Here is a 19,130-nt window from a genome sequence, read left to right on the forward strand (position 1 = left end):
CTATCTTGAGCAATTTCTGCCATTTGGGTAGCTTCTGTTGTTGCCTAGATAGCTTCTGCTGCTGCCTGGGTAGCTTCTCTTTCCCTTTCATGTGCAAGTTGCAGCTTTTGTTGCACCAAATGGGCAGCTTCATTCCCACGCATACAAGTGGGATTATCAATCCATCTAAAGAAAGGGCATTTGGGACTAACTTGTTCATAAATTGAGTTGAACACATGACATTCCAATCTCACGTGAATAAACTAGATTAAGTAAAAAATATACTTACCTTATATCGGCTACAACCCAAAAACCTTCTCCCAAAACTATCCACTGTCAGACTTGTTCCCAACACACAAGTCTCATATGTACACATATGCCTACTTGAACCTGAGTAATTTCCACTCGAAGAAGACATCGATTACCAACTTCCTGTGAATCAAAGCTACCATCAAAAACTTGAAATCCCAGCTCAGAACCATAAAGCAAAAATGTCGTACCTGGTGATGATCTATCTTCGAATATTCAATGCCTCAAGACAACCCAAAGTCATAACCTCACCCACGAAAGCACGATCAGGACTAGCTCAGTTATAGGGATTTTCGCTTTCCTAGGGCTCAAGAGGGAAAGAGAGTGAGTTCGTATTATTTGATCCGTTTTATGTTCTAATTTGGAATAAAAACGTGTTTGTCTAATGTCTGAGGGTGAGGTGGGTAACGGGAGAGTAACGGATTGAAGTTCAGGTGGGCAAAGTGATAAGTTTTGAACCACGGGTAGGCAAAGTGAAAATGGGCCTAATTTCAGGTAGGTTTACTGTAATTATCCTTAAAATTTATAATACTTTTCAAAAAAAAGTTGCAAATTTTAAAGCTTTTCTTCAAAATTATCAAGAATATGATTTTAATTCAATTCGATAAGATTATATAATCATGATAGACATTAGATAAGATTATTTTTAATTGTGGTTCTAATTGGAGTTTTAATTAGGGTTCTAATTGGGGTTTGCTAATGACAGGGCAAAATTTAGGGTGGAAAAATTTAGTGTGGGATCTACACGTGAGAGAGAAGTCAATTAAGATAGTTTTCCAAAATTTAGAAACATATAAAGGTGATTAATTGCCACTCTAGCTTTGTAAGATTTAGAGCTTCATTAGGCTTTAGTATTCTTATTCTTCTTTTGTTTATTCTTCTTCGGACAAAGTTTGACTCCAAACCTTTTTTTTTTCCTTCTTCTTTCTTATTATTATTGTTAGAAAAGATTGACTATGGGTATTTAAAAGAGTAAGTGTGGTTGTATACTTGTATGAATGACAAAAATGGGAATAGAACATCTAGTCTTCAAGTAGGAGAAAATCCATGTGGGTTGAAGGTCAGGGGTGGGAGGGATTGAATGCATTTTATCTTAATTGAGGTGACTTCGATACTGGTGAGATAGAGATGAGAAAAGGAAGGGGCATTTGAGAGTGTTGAGAGAGGAAGAGAGCAGGGGCGAAGTTATAACTAAACTCGGGGGTGGGGGAACAAAGTTTCTTTTCAAATTAGTTTGGAGAGAAACTTTACAAACTCCTCATATATCTCTATAATGAGTGTGTATTTTGAAAATCTAACCTTTAGATTGCATGTTCTTATCATATTCTTCATGCTACAAAATTTCAAGTAGATCAAAGATCAATTGCTATCTCACTAAACAAATGTTAAAATTTCAAAAATTTGTGGTTTAAAATTGTGTATAAAAAATAAGTTTATTTATCAAATTTATATATATTTAAAAGCTAAAGCGTAGCATTTATTTTTGTTATGCTCTTGTTGAGCCACATCAGCGGCTAAATCATCTACTTATTTCTCATTTCTTTCTACTACTTCCAACCGTAACTTCTCTTTTACCTTTTCATTTCTCCACTACTCTCAATCTTAATGTCACTCTTCATCTATCTCTTCCTCTTTCATTTATTTTGACTCTTCTTATCCCCATTTTATTACTATAAGTATGACATTCTCTATCTCATTCTATACATATTTTCTCACATGAAAAAAGGTTATTACTATCTCTCTCTCTCTCTCTCTCTCTCTCTCTCTCTCTCTCTCTCTCTCATGTTTTAGCAAAATTTAGGGTGGAAAAATTTAGTGTGGGATCTACACGTGAGAGAGAAGTCAATTAAGATAGTTTTCCAAAATTTAGAAACATATAAAGGTGATTAATTGCCACTCTAGCTTTGTAAGATTTAGAGCTTCATTAGGCTTTAGTATTCTTATTCTTCTTTTGTTTATTCTTCTTCGGACAAAGTTTGACTCCAAACCTTTTTTTTTTCCTTCTTCTTTCTTATTATTATTGTTAGAAAAGATTGACTATGGGTATTTAAAAGAGTAAGTGTGGTTGTATACTTGTACGAATGACAAAAATGGGAATAGAACATCTAGTCTTCAAGTAGGAGAAAATCCATGTGGGTTGAAGGTCAGGGGTGGGAGGGATTGAATGCATTTTATCTTAATTGAGGTGACTTCGATACTGGTGAGATAGAGATGAGAAAAGGAAGGGGCATTTGAGAGTGTTGAGAGAGGAAGAGAGCAGGGGCGGAGTTATAACTAAACTCGGGGGTGGGGGAACAAAGTTTCTTTTCAAATTAGTTTGGAGAGAAACTTTACAAACTCCTCATATATCTCTATAATGAGTGTGTATTTTGAAAATCTAACCTTTAGATTGCATGTTCTTATCATATTCTTCATGCTACAAAATTTCAAGTAGATCAAAGATCAATTGCTATCTCATTAAACAAATGTTAAAATTTCAAAAATTTGTGATTTAAAATTGTGTATAAAAAATAAGTTTATTGATCAAATTTATATATATTTAAAAGCTAAAGCGTAGCATTTATTTTTGTTATGCTCTTGTTGAGCCACATCAGCGGCTAAATCATCTACTTAGTTCTCATTTCTTTCTACTACTTCCAACCATAACTTCTCTTTTACCTTTTCATTTCTCCACTACTCTCAATCTTAATGTCACTCTTCATCTATCTCTTCCTCTTCCATTTATTTTGACTCTTCTTATCCCTATTTTATTACTATAAATATGACATTCTCTAGCTCATTCTATACATATTTTCTCACATGAAAAAAGGTTATTACTATCTCTCTCTCTCTCTCTCTCTCTCTCTCTCTCTCTCTCTCATGTTTTATTTTTGTGTGATTTTTTTATTTTTTTGTATCTCTACTTTAGATTGATGTACTTATGTGTTCTATAGAATTTTACTTTGGGTTGCAATTTGGTTTTGTGTTTTTAAATTATTATCTTTTTTTCTTTTCTATAATTGTTAAATGTTATTTTATTGCATATAAATATAGTTTACAAGAATATAATGTTATTCTATTATTTATCGTAGTTTAGATAATTTGGTGTTTGACTTATGACTATATTTTTTATTTAATACTTCTTTTTCTCATTTTATTTTCTATATTTCTCCCGAAAAAGGTGATTACTCTCTCTCTCTCTCTCTTTATATATATATATATATATATATTCTTTTTTGCAACTTTACTTTAAGTTGATCCCTCTTTTAGTTTTTGTTTGATTTTTTTTTTTTTTTTGGACATAGTACTTAGTTATTTTGGAAGTGAGATTTTGAATTTATATCAAAATACAATGTTGGCTATATATTTGAATGTGTCTATCGACTATTAAAATTAAACCGCCTAAGATGAATATGTATATACAATATTTTTATTTTTATTTTTAATTGATTTATTATTTAGTTATAAAATTAAAATTAAATTAAATGAATATGTAAAGTTAAAACTATCTAAAATGAATTTTAAAAACCAATATATTTAATATTTTCAAAAAATTAGAAGTAAAAAAATAAATACTAAAAAGAATTATGATGTGGCTAATGATGTGACGAATGAGAAGGCTCAATAGGAGTATAGTAACAAAAATGCGATATGAAGATCTAGTTAAAGGTAATTAAATCTTAATAAATAAAAGTGTATGTAATAAAAAAAGAAGAAGATCATGTTCTCTTTATGTTAAACTGATTATTTTCTTTCATTTCGATAGGTAAAGTGTTTAATTTTAGACATAAAGTCTACTTTTTTCCTACATATTATTTTAAATATTAAATTTATAATATGATATAGTCACACAGGAATATCTAAGAAATATGCAGTTTCAATTTCATGTATCTATATTAGTAAACGAAACTCAATCAATAATTCGAAACTACTCCTATGATAAGAAAAATTATAAATATAATAATCTATTTTTAAGAGAATGAAAATTTTGAATAATATATTTGAAACTCAAACAATTTAGTTGTACAGGAAAAACAAATTAGGAAAATATAACACACGATAACATAATTTATCAAAGTATGGATTGCCTAAAAATTGAATAATATCAATAAAATAAATCCAATTAATAAAATATTGATATATTTTTTGAGATAAAGAAATGAAAAATTATTTTAGAAATTGTTTAAGTTTTTAGGAGAACAAATTATTTTTCACAAAATTTAGAGAACAAATTATATATTATACCATAACTAAAATATAATTATCCAATCTCACGCATCGTGTGGGTCTATGACTAGTAGTAAATAATATCCAATTTGAATGAAATTTGATATTCATGTTAAGAACATAAGGAACATGGAATTCAACGGTTACATTTTCAAAATTTATACACAAAAAAGAAATATATAAGAAGTTTGAAGAGTTGCTCTCCAAATTAGTTTGGAGAGGAACTTTGTTCGGGTTTGGGGGGAAACTTTGTTCGGGTGGAGGAGCGCATACCCCCTTCAAATTTTTTAAAAACTCTTTTATTTTATGTATAGTTATTAAAATTTTTAAATATTTAGCTACAAAAATAGAAGTTCCCCCCTCTCCCAAATATTTAAGTTAGTCCAATACTGATCTTAAAAAACAATAGAATTTGTCAATTGGCATAGTAGTTATATAGATAAGGTAGTTTTTGTTTTCTCAAATTGGTTTTTTGTATATGTTTAATATTAAACTAGACAACTTTTGTATACTCATTGAAATTTAAAAGATGATAAATTCCTCTAAAAATATTATCTAGCAAATATATATATGTCAAAGTTGATAGTTTTATACAATATATTTATAAATTAAGACCTACTTTAGTATCAAAATATTAAGGTTTATATATGTGTATGTGTATTTATTTACGCATGTGTGTGATGATTTATCTTGACTTTTGACTAATATATTAGTGCCACAATTTGGTCACCAAACAAAAAATCCTAGCTCTGTCCTTAGAAGAGCAAGAATTTAAGGGATGATAGTAAAATATAATAATATATACTAGCCCCATTACATGCGCTCCGCATGTGCGATGAGACTTTATTTTATTTTATTTTGAGTTTAATATAATTTTTCAATTTGAATTTATTTGTTGTTAGTGAGGTTACATTGTAAGAGATTTTTATAAATCTAAAATTTATGATTTGAAATGAAGCAAATTGCTGGGTTTAGTGTGTGCTATTTCTTAGGGGGGGAACTTTTGACTAATATATTAGTGCCACAATTTGGTCACCAAACAAAAAATCCTAGCTCTGTCCTTAGAAGAGCAAGAATTTAAGGGATGATAGTAAAATATAATAATATATACTAGCCCCATTACATGCGCTCCGCATGTGCGATGAGACTTTATTTTATTTTATTTTGAGTTTAATATAATTTTTCAATTTGAATTTATTTGTTGTTAGTGAGGTTACATTGTAAGAGATTTTTATAAATCTAAAATTTATGATTTGAAATGAAGCAAATTGCTGGGTTTAGTGTGTGCTATTTCTTAGGGGGGGAAAAAATAGAGAGTGTGCTAATTTTTAGGAAAAAAAGTTTCTTTGGTAATTTTTGTTTTGTTTTGTTTTTTTTCTTTGAATTTTGTTGAATTATAATTTTAATCCTATTTTTTATTTTTAAAGAATAAAGATTATCTAATTAGATTATGGGTATTTTTGACATTTTTTGAAACCATAACTAACTTTTTGAATCCTCCGTGCCTGTGATGAGGCTTTTTTATTTATTTTTTTTATTTTTTTCAGTTTAATATGATTTTTCAATTTGAACTTGTCTGTTGTTAGTGAGGTTACACCGGAATAGATTTTTATAAAACTAAAATTTATGATTTGAAATAAAATAAATTGCCGGGTTTAGTGTGTGCTAGTTTTTTGGAGGGGGAGGGGGGGAGAGTGTGCTAATTTTTAGGAAAAAAGTTTCTTTGGTAATTTTTTTCTTTTGAATTTTGTTGAATTATAATTTTAACCCTATTTTTTTTTTTATTTTTTAGGAATAAGGATTATCTAATTAGATTATGGGTATTTTTGATATTTTTTGAAGCCATAACTAACTTTTTGAATCCTCTTAATAAATACTCTCTCTGTCCCAAATTGTTTGGCCTAGTTAGAAAAACCCAATTATTTAGGGAAACATCATTAGCTACCTTATCTCTTTGAAAAAAGTTAGAAATTTCCTAAATTACCCTTAAACAATTTTTTTTTTCTTTGTTGATTTGTTTTTTTAATAAAATTTTTAAATTTGAATAAAGATGGCATGTAGAGTGGATTTCAAAATTTAGGTTTTTAATTTAAAAAAAAATGCTCCCACAAATAAAAAAAATTGTTTAAGGGTAAAAGTTAATTTAGAGCATTTATTATAATTTGAGATTATTACATTTTTCAATCACAAAAAAAAAAAAAAAAAAATATTATAATTTGAGATTATTACATTTTTCAATCACAAAAAAAAAAAAAAAAAAACCTAGAGTGTGATGAAAAATTATTTTTTATAAACTATTGGGAAGAGTTTGTGTTTGTGAGAAGTAGATGGGTAGATAATTGATAGAGCATTATTTGAACGTGCGGAGTGTTTTTTTTTTTATATGAAATACTGAAACTTTATTATGAACTAGAAAATCTTATTACATCATGGTCAAGAGCTTGCTCAAGAAAGTAGCGCCCAATTTGTAGTGCGTGTCTTGCTAGTCCGATCAGCAAATAACACCCAATGCGTGTCTTGCTAGTAGATGGGCAGGTCGGTTACCTTGTCTTCTGACGTGGGAAAACTCTACCCCACGAAATTCTTTGCATAGTTCCTGCATTCCTTGTATAATAGCAGCCACGGAGGATGGTGGGTCTGAAGTCTCACATAACGCTCTGTAGATAATAAGCGAATCACCCTCTATGATTAAATTGTGGATGCCGATATCCTTTGCAAACAGCCAAACACCAAGCCCACTTTATGCGCCATAGCCTCTGCTTCCACGACTCCCAACGGTGCATTAATCCTTTTACTCATTGCAGCCTTAATCCTACCCTTATCGTCTCTAATAATCACTCCAACCCCCACTGCTCGATGACTTGTGAACACCGCTGCGTCCATGTTCACCTTGAAAGCATTACTTGGAGGAGGGGTCCACGTACCCCTGACTTCAGCCACTACAACTGTGCTCTCCATGCAAGCATTTGCTTTTGTAATTTCCTCAGTGTACTGCGCTACCCAGCTGACCACTTCCTTACCAGTCCGTCGTTTACCACCATGTCGCGTCGCATTCTGATTGTGCCATATGGCCCATGCCGTGCACACCAGTTTTGCTTATGTTAGAGATATATTAGCCCATTAGCATAAGCTCAAGCCTAATTCTACTTTGTGTGCAAGCCAAGTCTCCTACTTGTACTAGAAGTCTTTTAGTCTAGGGTTTAGTCTACTATATATATACATGTTATGCTTCATTATAACATAGGATTTGTACTACACTATAATATATTATTGATGTAGCCCTTTAGGGTTTCCTTCGTAGATGTAGGCCGTTAGGCTGAACCATGTAACCCTCGTGTGTTATTGTGTTCTATACTTTATGCTTTCGCTTCCACATTCATACTAGCAAATTCAACATGGTGTATCAATGCTAATATTTAACATGGCATCAGAGCCACCTTCTTGTAGCCATGGTTTTCTGTCCTTGCGATATATTTAAGAGCAATCTTTGTCTTCCTCGGTGTTTTTTTCGCTGCATTCATCGTCTTTGGCTTCTTACTGCTGCCATCAAAACTCTTCGGTATGGTCATGCCATCATTAGAAGTCGCATCAACACTACAAGACCATTACCTTCCTCAAACTACCGTAACAAAGCCAAACTTCATTCAATGGATCTTCTCAACCTTATCAAATCTCAAGATTTCATCAAACTTCCATTTTGAGTTTGAGAGGGGGTGTTAGAGATATATTAGCCCATTAGCATAAGCCCAAGCCTAATTCTACTTTGTGTGCAAGCCAAGTCTCCTACTTGTACTAGAAGTCTTTTAGTCTAGGGTTTAGTCTACTATATATACACATGTTATGGTTCATTATAATATAGGATTTGTACTACACTATAATATATTATTGATGTAGCCCTTTAGGGTTTCCTCCGTGGATGTAGGCCATTAGGCTGAACCATGTAACCCTCGTGTGTTATTGTATTCTATACTTTATGTTTTCGCTTCCGCATCCATACTAGCATATTCAACATGGTGTATCAATACTAATATTTAACAGCTTCCACGTCCACGTCGGCCTTATCTTCCATCATCACCCCCCACAATAAGTCATAAAAGGAGTTCACTCTCTCATAACACAGTGCCACAACTATTTTTGAGAACGACTACACTTCTCTGGCTCTTGGACAAAACCACAGCAAATGACCTGTGGTCTCATCATCTCGTGGGGAGTGTTTTGGTGTAGTGCGTGGGATAGTATTTCAACATAGAAGTAAAAGTAGTGTTTCAAAGAGGGTAGATATTTATTTAGGAGAGAATTTATTATTTTAACCCTATTTTTATTGGTTTAGATTAATTAAATTAAGGGTATTTTTGACAATAAAAAAAGAAATAACTAACTTTTTGAATCCCTTTAATATATATATATATATATAACAAATATTTTATAAATTAAATATGTATAAAAAAAGATTAAATTATATACACACTTGGAATATGAATATATTATACACACACGCTTCGGATTGGGTGGGTCTAAGTAAGATTTGTTCTCATCCCACCTCTTTGGGGCGGGGCAATTTTGCAATCCCACCTATTTGATCATGATTCATTGACTATTGTTAAATAGTCTTACAAATAAATAGATACCTTTAGTAGATTTAGAGTCGGTTTGAGAACAACTTATTTAGCTAAAATTGAAAACTTTTGTTGAAAGTACGGTAGATAAAATAGTATAATGAGATCTATGAATAATACAATGAGCCATGAATAGTACCACAAAGAGCAATAAGACCCATGAATAGTGGCAAAAATAAGCTAAATAGTAAAAAAAATTGCTCACTATAAGCTATCCCAAATAGCATCTCTACCTACTTGATCATAAGTTGTTGCCTATTGTTGAATGGTCTTTGCAAATTTTTTTTTTTTTTGTTTTTTTAGAAAGTTTCAACTTATGACACTTACTCTTGATGATAACTTTTTATTATCAGATCAAGACACTAATTAGTTTTTGGTGTAGGCAGAGATTGAATTCTAAATCTCTTATAAAACGACCATCAGAGACTTTACTGATTGAGGTAACTGGAACCCATAATAGTCTTGCAAATTAATATAAATATATATATATATATATTATATACTTTTAGGCTTTTAGCCATTGAAACTTATTGCTTCCGAATTTTCTATTTATAAAATGGGAGTTTTATAGTATTGCCCTTTAACATTAATGCTATGTTTGTTTCGACTTTAAAATTTCATAGAAAATGAGTTATTTTCTAAAAGTATTTTATATAAAGTTGAGTTTTATTTTGGTAATTGGAAAAATTTTCGATTTAAATAATTAATCCTCTAGATTTATGACAAATCAAACATTTGTTAGTATTTTTTTTTTTAAAGCTTAACTAATTTAGTCATGTGATATGCACACATAGGCGGAGCTAGAACGGTGCCAAGGGGGACCATGGCCCCCCTAACTTTTTAAATTTTCCATTATTCTTCTTTCATTAATCATTATAATAATTCTATCTCAAATTGATATTTTGAAAGAAACCATGTTTATATAGTGTGATTAAATTCATATTACATTATAACCAACAATAACAGAGGGTTTGATTTGACGCAAACATAATATTCTGGTGGTTTTTTTTTAAAGGAATATTTAGGTGGTTAATTGTTTAAATGGAAAGTTCAAGAGCCTTAACGTCAAAGTAGCTAGGATGATATTTATATTTTCTAAAAATATTAGTGATATTTATAAAAAAAAATTATTTATAATTGATTAGGTTCAAGTTATACTCAGTGTAACTCTAGATTACTGGATATGAATTCTAACAAATCTATTGTTGGATTAGATTTTCTTTTTATACTCTACATTCTTGCAAATTTTCAAGCTAATTTAAGATCAATAACTATATATGTTATTTTCCATTAAAAAAACCACATCATCAATCTATTTATAATAGTGTACACCTGTCATCTTTATTGTTTATTTTGAATTGAAGTTAGGAATCAAGAATTGACGTTATGGGTGTTGATAATAAGTGGTGCAACATGCTCTTACAACAGCTAATAAAATACAAACAACACCTATGCCTAAAAACTCTCACTGTATTTTAACCATTTAGCGCATTTATAGTGGGGTGTACTTTCTGTACATGAGTGGGAAAGCTCATCATTTTAAAACACAAACGTTAAGAAAAACAATAAAAGTTGGATTACACTTGTAGCCGTTTTTACACCCATTCAAAGGCCCTCCGGATACTTCTCTTCCCATGCACACACATGCAAATATAAAGCAATACAAAATACATAATTTTTTTTTTTTAGGATAGTTGATTTGATAAGTTTTTATTGGTTCTACTCGCTACTATCATTACTTTTTTTTATCTACCCCTAACAATTTGCCATATTAACAATTGTAAAATTTTCAACGAAATTTTTTGGTTCCATCAACTTTCTCATGAATTAATAAAGACTTTGTCAACCACAAACCCCCCTTTAATCTATCTCTTGTAAACAGCCTTTCTTATTTACTATTCTAAGCTAGTACCTCGTCTTTCTCTCTCTCTCTCCCCAATGCCATCAAACTTCCACCATTCTTGCATCTTTCATGTTACCTCAAAAGAACCCATTACCAATTTGCAGCACAGCCCACTCTAATGGGCGGGCACGCCGCCCCGATAATGCGTGCTCGTCCTTACTACACGAAAGCACGTAATAATAAGCGATCATTGCTTGTTACCATTTTCATGTTTTTGCACGTCGTTATTCATGTTGTTTCTGGGGCTTCAGAATCAGAAACCCTCATCAAGTTCAAGGGGTTCCTTGAAAACAATAAAGCACTAACCAGTTGGAGATCAGGCACAACCCCATGCTCTGGGAATGTACCAAATTGGGTTGGTGTTCATTGCTTGCAAGGAAAAGTTTGGGGCTTAAAACTAGAGAAGATGGGACTAAAAGGTGTCATTAATGTGGAATCGCTCATGTCACTGCCACATTTGAGGACCTTAAGCTTCATGAATAATCACTTTGATGGTCCATTGCCGGATTTGAAGAAACTCCCTGCATTAAAGTCAGTGTATTTGTCACATAATAATTTTTCAGGAGCTATTCCAAGTGATGCATTTTTAAATATGCTGTGGTTGAAGAAATTGTATTTGGCGCACAATAAATTTACGGGTACTATTCCTATATCATTATCACCATTGCCAAAGCTTTTGGAATTGAGGCTTGAGTATAACCAATTTGAAGGCAAAATACCCGATCTTCGTCAAGGACAGTCTTTGCAATCTTTCAATGTATCATACAACAATTTGGATGGTTTAATACCAGGATGTTTTGCCATGGCAGATTCGAGCAGCTTCTTGGGTGAGCCAATTTCTTAATTATGATCATATATGTTTTCATAACAATATGTTTCTTAAATAGTTAAATTAATCGGGTTAATTATTCTTTAATTCACCAATAGTTTGAATTAAATTTGATTTACATGTGGTTTAAAACGTTGTAATTTACTTACTCAATGTTACTTTTTTTGTTGTTGATATTTTTTCAGTTCCAAATTGTTAAAAATTTACTTGTTTAGAATTTGTGCCTTGACAGGAAAGCCCAAAAAGCACAATAATAGCCTCTCATTGTAATATGGATGCGTTAAACTTATAAACAAAAAAAGAAAATACCATTTAAAATGTTATGACTAAAAGTGCAAGCCTATGCCAAAACCCTTTCTATTTTATGGTGATCTGCGAGTCAATTAAGTGCAACCATTTTTTTTATAATAAATTTTTGAGAAGAATTAAGTGCAACTTAAACACATATTAACAATTCAAAGTTGGCCAAAACTATAGGTAGAAAATTTTAATTTTACCTGAAAATAGTATCAGTCAGTCTTTTTAATTAGAATATGACTATTTTCAACAAATTCAAGGTACAAATTATTATTAACATGTGATTTTAGGCATTTGTTAAGGAAGCATCAATTGAGTCCCATTTGTATTGAGAAGTAGCAAAAAGAGCAAAAGTTAATTTAGAATATGGACTTCTTCATTGCAAGTGACTCGATTGTTTATAAAAGTAACTTGACTGCTTTAAATTTTCCATTCTTAAGACATTCATTAACTGGATCTATTACCAATTTTTAGTTGATCAAGCACATGATTCTCATATTTCTGAGTTTAAGTTATGCAAACTTAATTTTAATTTACCATTTCAAATTAAAGATAGTTTCCATTAGACTTATCCGATATGAATCAGATGACACAATAGTTTGGTAGCATGCACGACTCTACTTACGATAAAATTATCTTATGAAGCAGTTATGTGATGAAATCATCGTCTAACAACATGTGGAACCCACAAATACTGTGAGAGGTTAGTCTTATGAGTAGTCTATACTCTATTAGCAGTGATTCTCTACCTTCCTAAGGATCTTGGATCGCTAGCTCTGTCTGAAGTTTATCATTATCCTCTGATCGATACAACCAACCATATATACAAATGCACACAAAGATACATATACATATATGTGTTATATCTAGAAATATTTTCAGGTATATATTTATGGTACTTTGTTCAATATACCGAGCAGGCAACATGGGTCTATGTGGAGGTCCTTTAAGTAAATGTGGCAAAACCTCGAAGGGGAGTATCATTGTGGTTGTCATAGTTGTGGGGCTGGCACTAGGCGCCATTGGTGCGGTGATCTTCATCCTTAGCTGCCGGAGCAAACCAGTTTCATCAGTAGAGGCTCCCTCATCAAAATCAGGTTCCGAAAAGAAAACAGGTATTAAAGAGTCAGAACAAGCTTCGTATGGCTCACTAGATCCCTCTGGAAGCAGCAACAAGAAGATTGAGAGTACACTGAAGCTGACCTTTGTCAGGGATGATAGAGAGACGTTTGATTTGCAAGACTTGCTTAGAGCCTCAGCTGAGATATTGGGAAGTGGATCCTTTGGGTCTTCTTATAAGGCAGGTTTGGCGACTGGATCAGTGATGGTTGTGAAGAGGTTCAAGCAAATGAACAATGTTGGGAAAGAAGAGTTTCAAGAGCATATGAGAAAACTAGGGAGCTTCTCACATCCTAATCTGCTTCCTCTGGTTGCTTACTACTATAGGAAGGAAGAGAAGCTCTTGGTATATGACTATGTTGCGAAGGGTAGCTTGGCTTATCATATTCATGGTACTTTCCTCTTTATTTTACTTTAATTTTGTCACCCAACTCTCTTACTCACTTACTCCACTGCAACTTCTAGTTCAAAACTCATTCATACAAACATGGTCTTTTTTCTTATTGGTTAAAAATAAATTAGGGCAGTTGTAACGTCCTCATTTCGTTTAAAACACAACAATGTCCATTTTTGTAATGGGCATTTTACCTCATTCCTTATTATTTCCAATCAAATTGATGGACTTTTTTTTAATTATAAATTTTTTGTTCAAACCCACCTATTGATAACCTTAATTCTCTCCAATAACAAACATATTACATGTATAATGATGACCATTTACATCGTTTATGTGATGTGTTTGTGTATGTGGCACTTTTGTTATAGAATGTATAATATGGTCATCGATCAACGTGTGGATTCAAAAAAAAATTTTCAAAAAGAAAAAACAAAAGAAGAAGAATTTTCATTAATTTAATGAAAAATACTAATGGAAAGGGTAAAGTGATCATTACGAAAATATAAGGAGGATATTGCAACTGTTCTACACAATAGCAAGTGCAATAAATTATGTATCCTCATACTAATTCAAAATAATAACCCCATGTATATGATTGAATATGGTACCATTATCCTTTTTTATAAATCCATTATGCATGAGGATTCTGTGTCTTGCAACAACTCCTGAACTTGCCTAAATAATTTTCTGCCGTTTACATTCTTTCAGGACATAAAGCTCTAGGCCAACTAAGCCTTGATTGGCCAACCCGGTTAAAGATTGTTAAAGGCATTGCCAAGGGCCTTCAGTATCTCTACACTGACCTTCCTGGCCTAATCGTTCCCCATGGCCACCTAAAGTCCTCAAATGTTCTTCTCAATGAATACTGGGAGCCCCTTCTCACTGACTATGGTCTAGTCCCTGTGGTGAACCAAGAGCATGCCCAACAGCTCATGGTGGTTTACAAGTCTCCAGAGTACTCACAACTGGGAAGAATAACAAAGAAGACTGATGTATGGAGCTTTGGAATATTGATATTGGAGATCTTAACAGGGAAGATCCCTTCCAACTTTCTACAAAAGTGTAAGGGAAGTGAGGAGGAATTGGCAAGTTGGGTCAATTCAATTGTTCCTGAAGAATGGACAGAGGAAGTGTTTGACAAGGAGATGGGACCAATTTGGGGTAGTGAGGGAGAGATGCTGAAGCTTTTGAAGATTGGATTGGATTGTTGTGAAGGGGATGTGGAGAAGAGGTGTGATTGGAAGGAGGTTGTTGAAAGGATTGAAGAGCTGAGAGAAAAGGATGGTGATGATGATGATTTTTCCTACACTTCATGAATGAGGCAGACATTGATGAACCTTGAAGAAGATTGTTTGTTTGGTTGGTTCAACTTCTTCTTGGAAAGTTATATACATTAGAAGGTGGAATGGTTTAGTGTAAAAATCCCTTACTATAGGGGGTGGAAGTTACTTGTGATAGGGTTTGTTAATGCACTTACAACATGGTTTTGAAGTAGAATGGGAAGGCTGTCATTTTTTTTTTTTTAATTTTCTTTTAAATAATTCAATTATTACAACAAGTAGTGGAATTGCAATTTGAACCCTGAATCCCGTCATATATAGGAGACTAGATAATATAGTTATGTGAATACTCTTCGCGGAAGGATTTTCCTTTTGTTTTGCTTGATTACTTAGTATAAGCTTTACTTTCTCTCTCTTAGAGAATCTCCAAAGAGTTCGAATTTGGTAAGAGTGGAGTGTAAAACCCATATTTATACCATATAATAAGAGATTGCCACATTAGTTTTTTTACTTAAAACTCAATATATCCTACTACACATAATAACATTTCATTAAAATCACAGTTAAGTTGGATTTTTAAATGAGTATTAAAATTGATTGAGTGTATTTTTCAATATGTAATGTGATAATGTGGCATGTTGGGATTGGAGGGGTAAAACTAAGGTTTTACACCACATCCTTATTGAATTTAATCTCACATCGAAATGCATAGTTTGTGAGTAGTTTCAAACATGCTTGGACCTAAAGTGAATAACACACCCTCTTGATAAGGTATCATATTCAGAACAACCAAAAAATAAGGAGGCTAGGTAACATTTAAGGTCATTTCCCCAATAATCTTTTGAGGAGGCTCAATATGGTTTTTTTGTTTTAATTTTTTAGGAAATTGATAGTCTGGAATATAAAAGGCAAAAAATTAGCATCTAATTAAATACGTGGACATGTGTCAAATTTTTATTTGTTAAGCATAAAGTAGAACAGGGAGAGTGGTACAGAAGATTTAGACTCTCAATTAATACGCATTAGCTAATGACTCTTTAAATGAGAAAAAAATAATTGGAACACATGACATTATTCATGTTTCCTATTTCTTGGGCAATATGTTTCGGGCTATATCATGAAGTTTTGATTAGTTTAAACCCATACAACAACAAAAATTTCAAGTCAATCGACCTTTAGTATTATGTCAATTATTATTTGGAAAATTTTCACTTTAAATCCCATGATTTAGGGGTGTAACTAGTTAGACTCTATAATTCCAAAAGTAACACGGCCCACGGCCCACGGCCCAATACCCATAACTGGGCCCTTTATCCCTACAATAATATTTTAAATATAATAGGTATAAGCCCATATATATATATATATATATATAGACTCCTCTTCTAAGTAAAGTGGCTCTTTCCCCTTCTGAAATCATTTGTCCAACCTAAATTCATGTAAATTCTCATCCCCCAAAAAAAAAAAAAAAACCAATGGTGTTTTGTGTCTTTATTAATAGATAAATGCATCTAAATGTATTATTTATTTATTTATTTATTTTTATGTATTTGTCTTGGTTAATAGTTTATTAATACTATATAGATGCTTATTTAGAGAATTTTATTTTATTTTTTATATTTATCATTTGGTCCCCCTATCTTGAATCCGGAGTCCATACACTTTTTTTTGATAACTTGATAATTTGACAGAATTGATAGTGCAACAAAAATTTGGTAAAGCTTTATGAAGCGTACGGATATAATGGTTGTCCATTAAGAGGACAACTGTTAAGGATTTGTGAAGCCTTCATTGCAAGAGGAACAACCACACACAATGGTCCTTTATCAATAGAGAAGTTATCTTATATGTTGTGGGACTTACATATCAGTCTCACATAAGTTTTATACATCCGGATATATACAAAATTTTTTTCCTATCATTGACCCTTATCTATCAATACCAACAATAAACCGGTGGTTGAATTAGTTGTTCAATTTTTTTAAGCCACATGTGGCAGCAATCAGCTACTAGCATTATTTACTTCGGGGGTTGGGGTTGGTGATATCATATCAGAGCATGTGTAACAAAACTGGAGCATTAGGGCCATTTGGTAAGAGATATATAATAATGTTATTGTTTTATAGAAATATATGTGAATGAAAAAGTGTGTGAAAAAGCGTGTAATGTTATTTAAACACTGAAAATTGTTGTTTAAACAACAGTAAAAAACACCCCTTAGTGGCTAAATTTTTTAAGCCACAGACAGCCTAGCACAGGGAGCTCAATGGCTAAAATTTATGAATTTGCACATAAAATATTACTACTATGGTCATTATGCTCACTAGTAAATTACTACCACTTGTTTTGATCGGGAATTAAAATAGTACTTGAAAAGTCCCCAAAGCAATAATAGTGGAGGATATAAAAAAATCATCCAATATGTAATCAGCTGCCAAGGACTTTCAACTTTCAGTTTCCATGTACTTTTGCCAGAATTAAGAATTTTTGTATAAGTAATTCTAGCCTTTTGTTTAGCCCAAAAAAATAAAAATAAATTCTAGCCTTCTAAGATCAATTTATTTCACAATTTTTTTATTACAATTTTAATGTAGTAGACTTAGAGTGATTAATCATTACTTCCTACTATTTTTTTCATCAATCACATTCTGTTATATCATAGTTGTAGTAAAAAGATGTGAAAAATTTTGTAGTTCCAAAAATACAAAAAAGTTTTAGGACTATTCAAGAACACTAACCTACCTTCCAAATACCCATATAAACTATTATTTAAAAAAATAGTTTATATCGGTATTTGGAAGGTATTTGAAATAATTTATTTCAGATACCAATATATATGTATATATAAATGGATCAGATGAGGCCTGTGGCATATAGCTTGCTCTATCTCTTCTTTGTTTTTGATCATATCACCATCCTCCCCCATCATGGCAGCGATCAAAGTCCATGGAAACCCTCTCTCAACAGCTTCAATGCGAGTTCTCGCTACCGTCTATGAGAAAGAGATAGACCATGAGTTTGTTTTTGTAGACATGAGAGCTGGTGAACATAAGAAAGAACACTTCCTGTCCCTTAATGTAAGGAAACTAAAAACATTCATGTATCTCAAACAAATTTGGGTTCAAGTACAAAAATCCAATCCTTCTATTCCCTATAAACCTATTATTCATTATAATCATGAACGAAAACAACAGTGAAATAGGTTCAATTATTTTGCTTTTATTATAATCATTTTGAATCTAAGATTTTCTTGTCTATGCAGCCATTTGGTCAACTTCCAGCTCTTGAAGATGGAGATCTCAAGCTCTTTGGTATGTCTATATGCAATTGGTAGACATTAGTTATAATTTTGCTCTTGTTTGGACTGGGGAGAAAGACATTAATATATCTCAATCAATTTCCCTTTTCTCACTCGTAAAATTGAAACTTTCATTAGCAGTATTAGTTTTTTGGGACAAGTGTTAGTTTATCACTCTTCTCTCTTTCCGCTCAAGCATAATGGATGCATTTAATTAGTATGATCCTCATGCTTTGATCTTTTGTAATTCAGAATCAAGGGCAATTAATAAATACATTGCCTGTGAGTATGCTGACAAGGGAACCCAGCTGATATACCAAGACTCTAAGATGATGGCAATTACATCTGTCTGGATGGAAGTGGAGGCCCAACAGTACGACCCAGTAGCATCAAAGCTAGGCTGGGAATTGGCAATAAAGCCACTACTTGGCATGAGTACAGACACTGCAGTTGTGGAGGAAAATGAAGCTAAGCTAGCTAAGGTTCTTGATGTTTATGAGAGTCGATTGGCTCAGTCAAAACACCTTGGAGGTGATTGCTTCACCCTGGCGGATTTGCACCATTTGCCCACTTTGCATTACTTGTTTGGGACACAAGTTAAAAAACTCTTTGATTCCCGCCCCCATGTGAGTGTTTGGGTAGCAGACATCACAGCAAGGCCAGCTTGGTTGAAGGTCCTTGCCTTGCAAAGCCAACAATAAGGAATGGACTGCTATCGACTACTCTCTGGTCATTTGTCTCCAATAATATGTGTGCTTTGACTTTATGTATTTTGATTTTAACGTTTGGCAAAAATGTAAGATTGGCTCTTTATTTTTTGGTCTTTTTCATTTCAGTGCTCTAATTTTTAGTTTTGTCATTTCAGTTTTTTAACTTTCAATTTTTGTCAATACAGGA

At 32.3% G+C, this 19,130-nt stretch overlaps 2 protein-coding genes across 2 annotated transcripts; both read left to right on the top strand.

Annotated features, from left to right (window-relative positions):
• Nucleotides 1-10,942: 10,942 nt before the first annotated feature.
• Nucleotides 10,943-15,272, top strand: LOC112008809 (pollen receptor-like kinase 1). The gene is made up of 3 exons (XM_024041150.2): nucleotides 10,943-11,840; nucleotides 13,060-13,650; nucleotides 14,364-15,272. Exons 1-3 carry the CDS (start codon nucleotides 11,132-11,134, stop codon nucleotides 14,969-14,971), a joined length of 1,908 nt encoding a protein of 635 aa, XP_023896918.2. The 5' UTR covers nucleotides 10,943-11,131; the 3' UTR covers nucleotides 14,972-15,272.
• Nucleotides 15,273-17,779: 2,507 nt separating this feature from the next.
• LOC112008824 (glutathione S-transferase) lies at nucleotides 17,780-19,087 on the top strand. Its single transcript, XM_065780767.1, has 3 exons — nucleotides 17,780-18,012; nucleotides 18,198-18,246; nucleotides 18,486-19,087. The coding sequence occupies exons 1-3, from the start codon at nucleotides 17,863-17,865 to the stop codon at nucleotides 18,932-18,934; spliced, it is 648 nt and encodes a 215-aa protein (XP_065636839.1). The 5' UTR covers nucleotides 17,780-17,862; the 3' UTR covers nucleotides 18,935-19,087.
• The last annotated feature ends 43 nt before the right edge of the window (nucleotides 19,088-19,130 follow it).

The sequence above is a fragment of the Quercus suber genome, unplaced genomic scaffold (assembly GCF_002906115.3).
Source record: "Quercus suber isolate HL8 unplaced genomic scaffold, Cork oak 2.0 scaffold_246, whole genome shotgun sequence".
Taxonomy (NCBI): Eukaryota; Viridiplantae; Streptophyta; class Magnoliopsida; order Fagales; family Fagaceae; genus Quercus; species Quercus suber.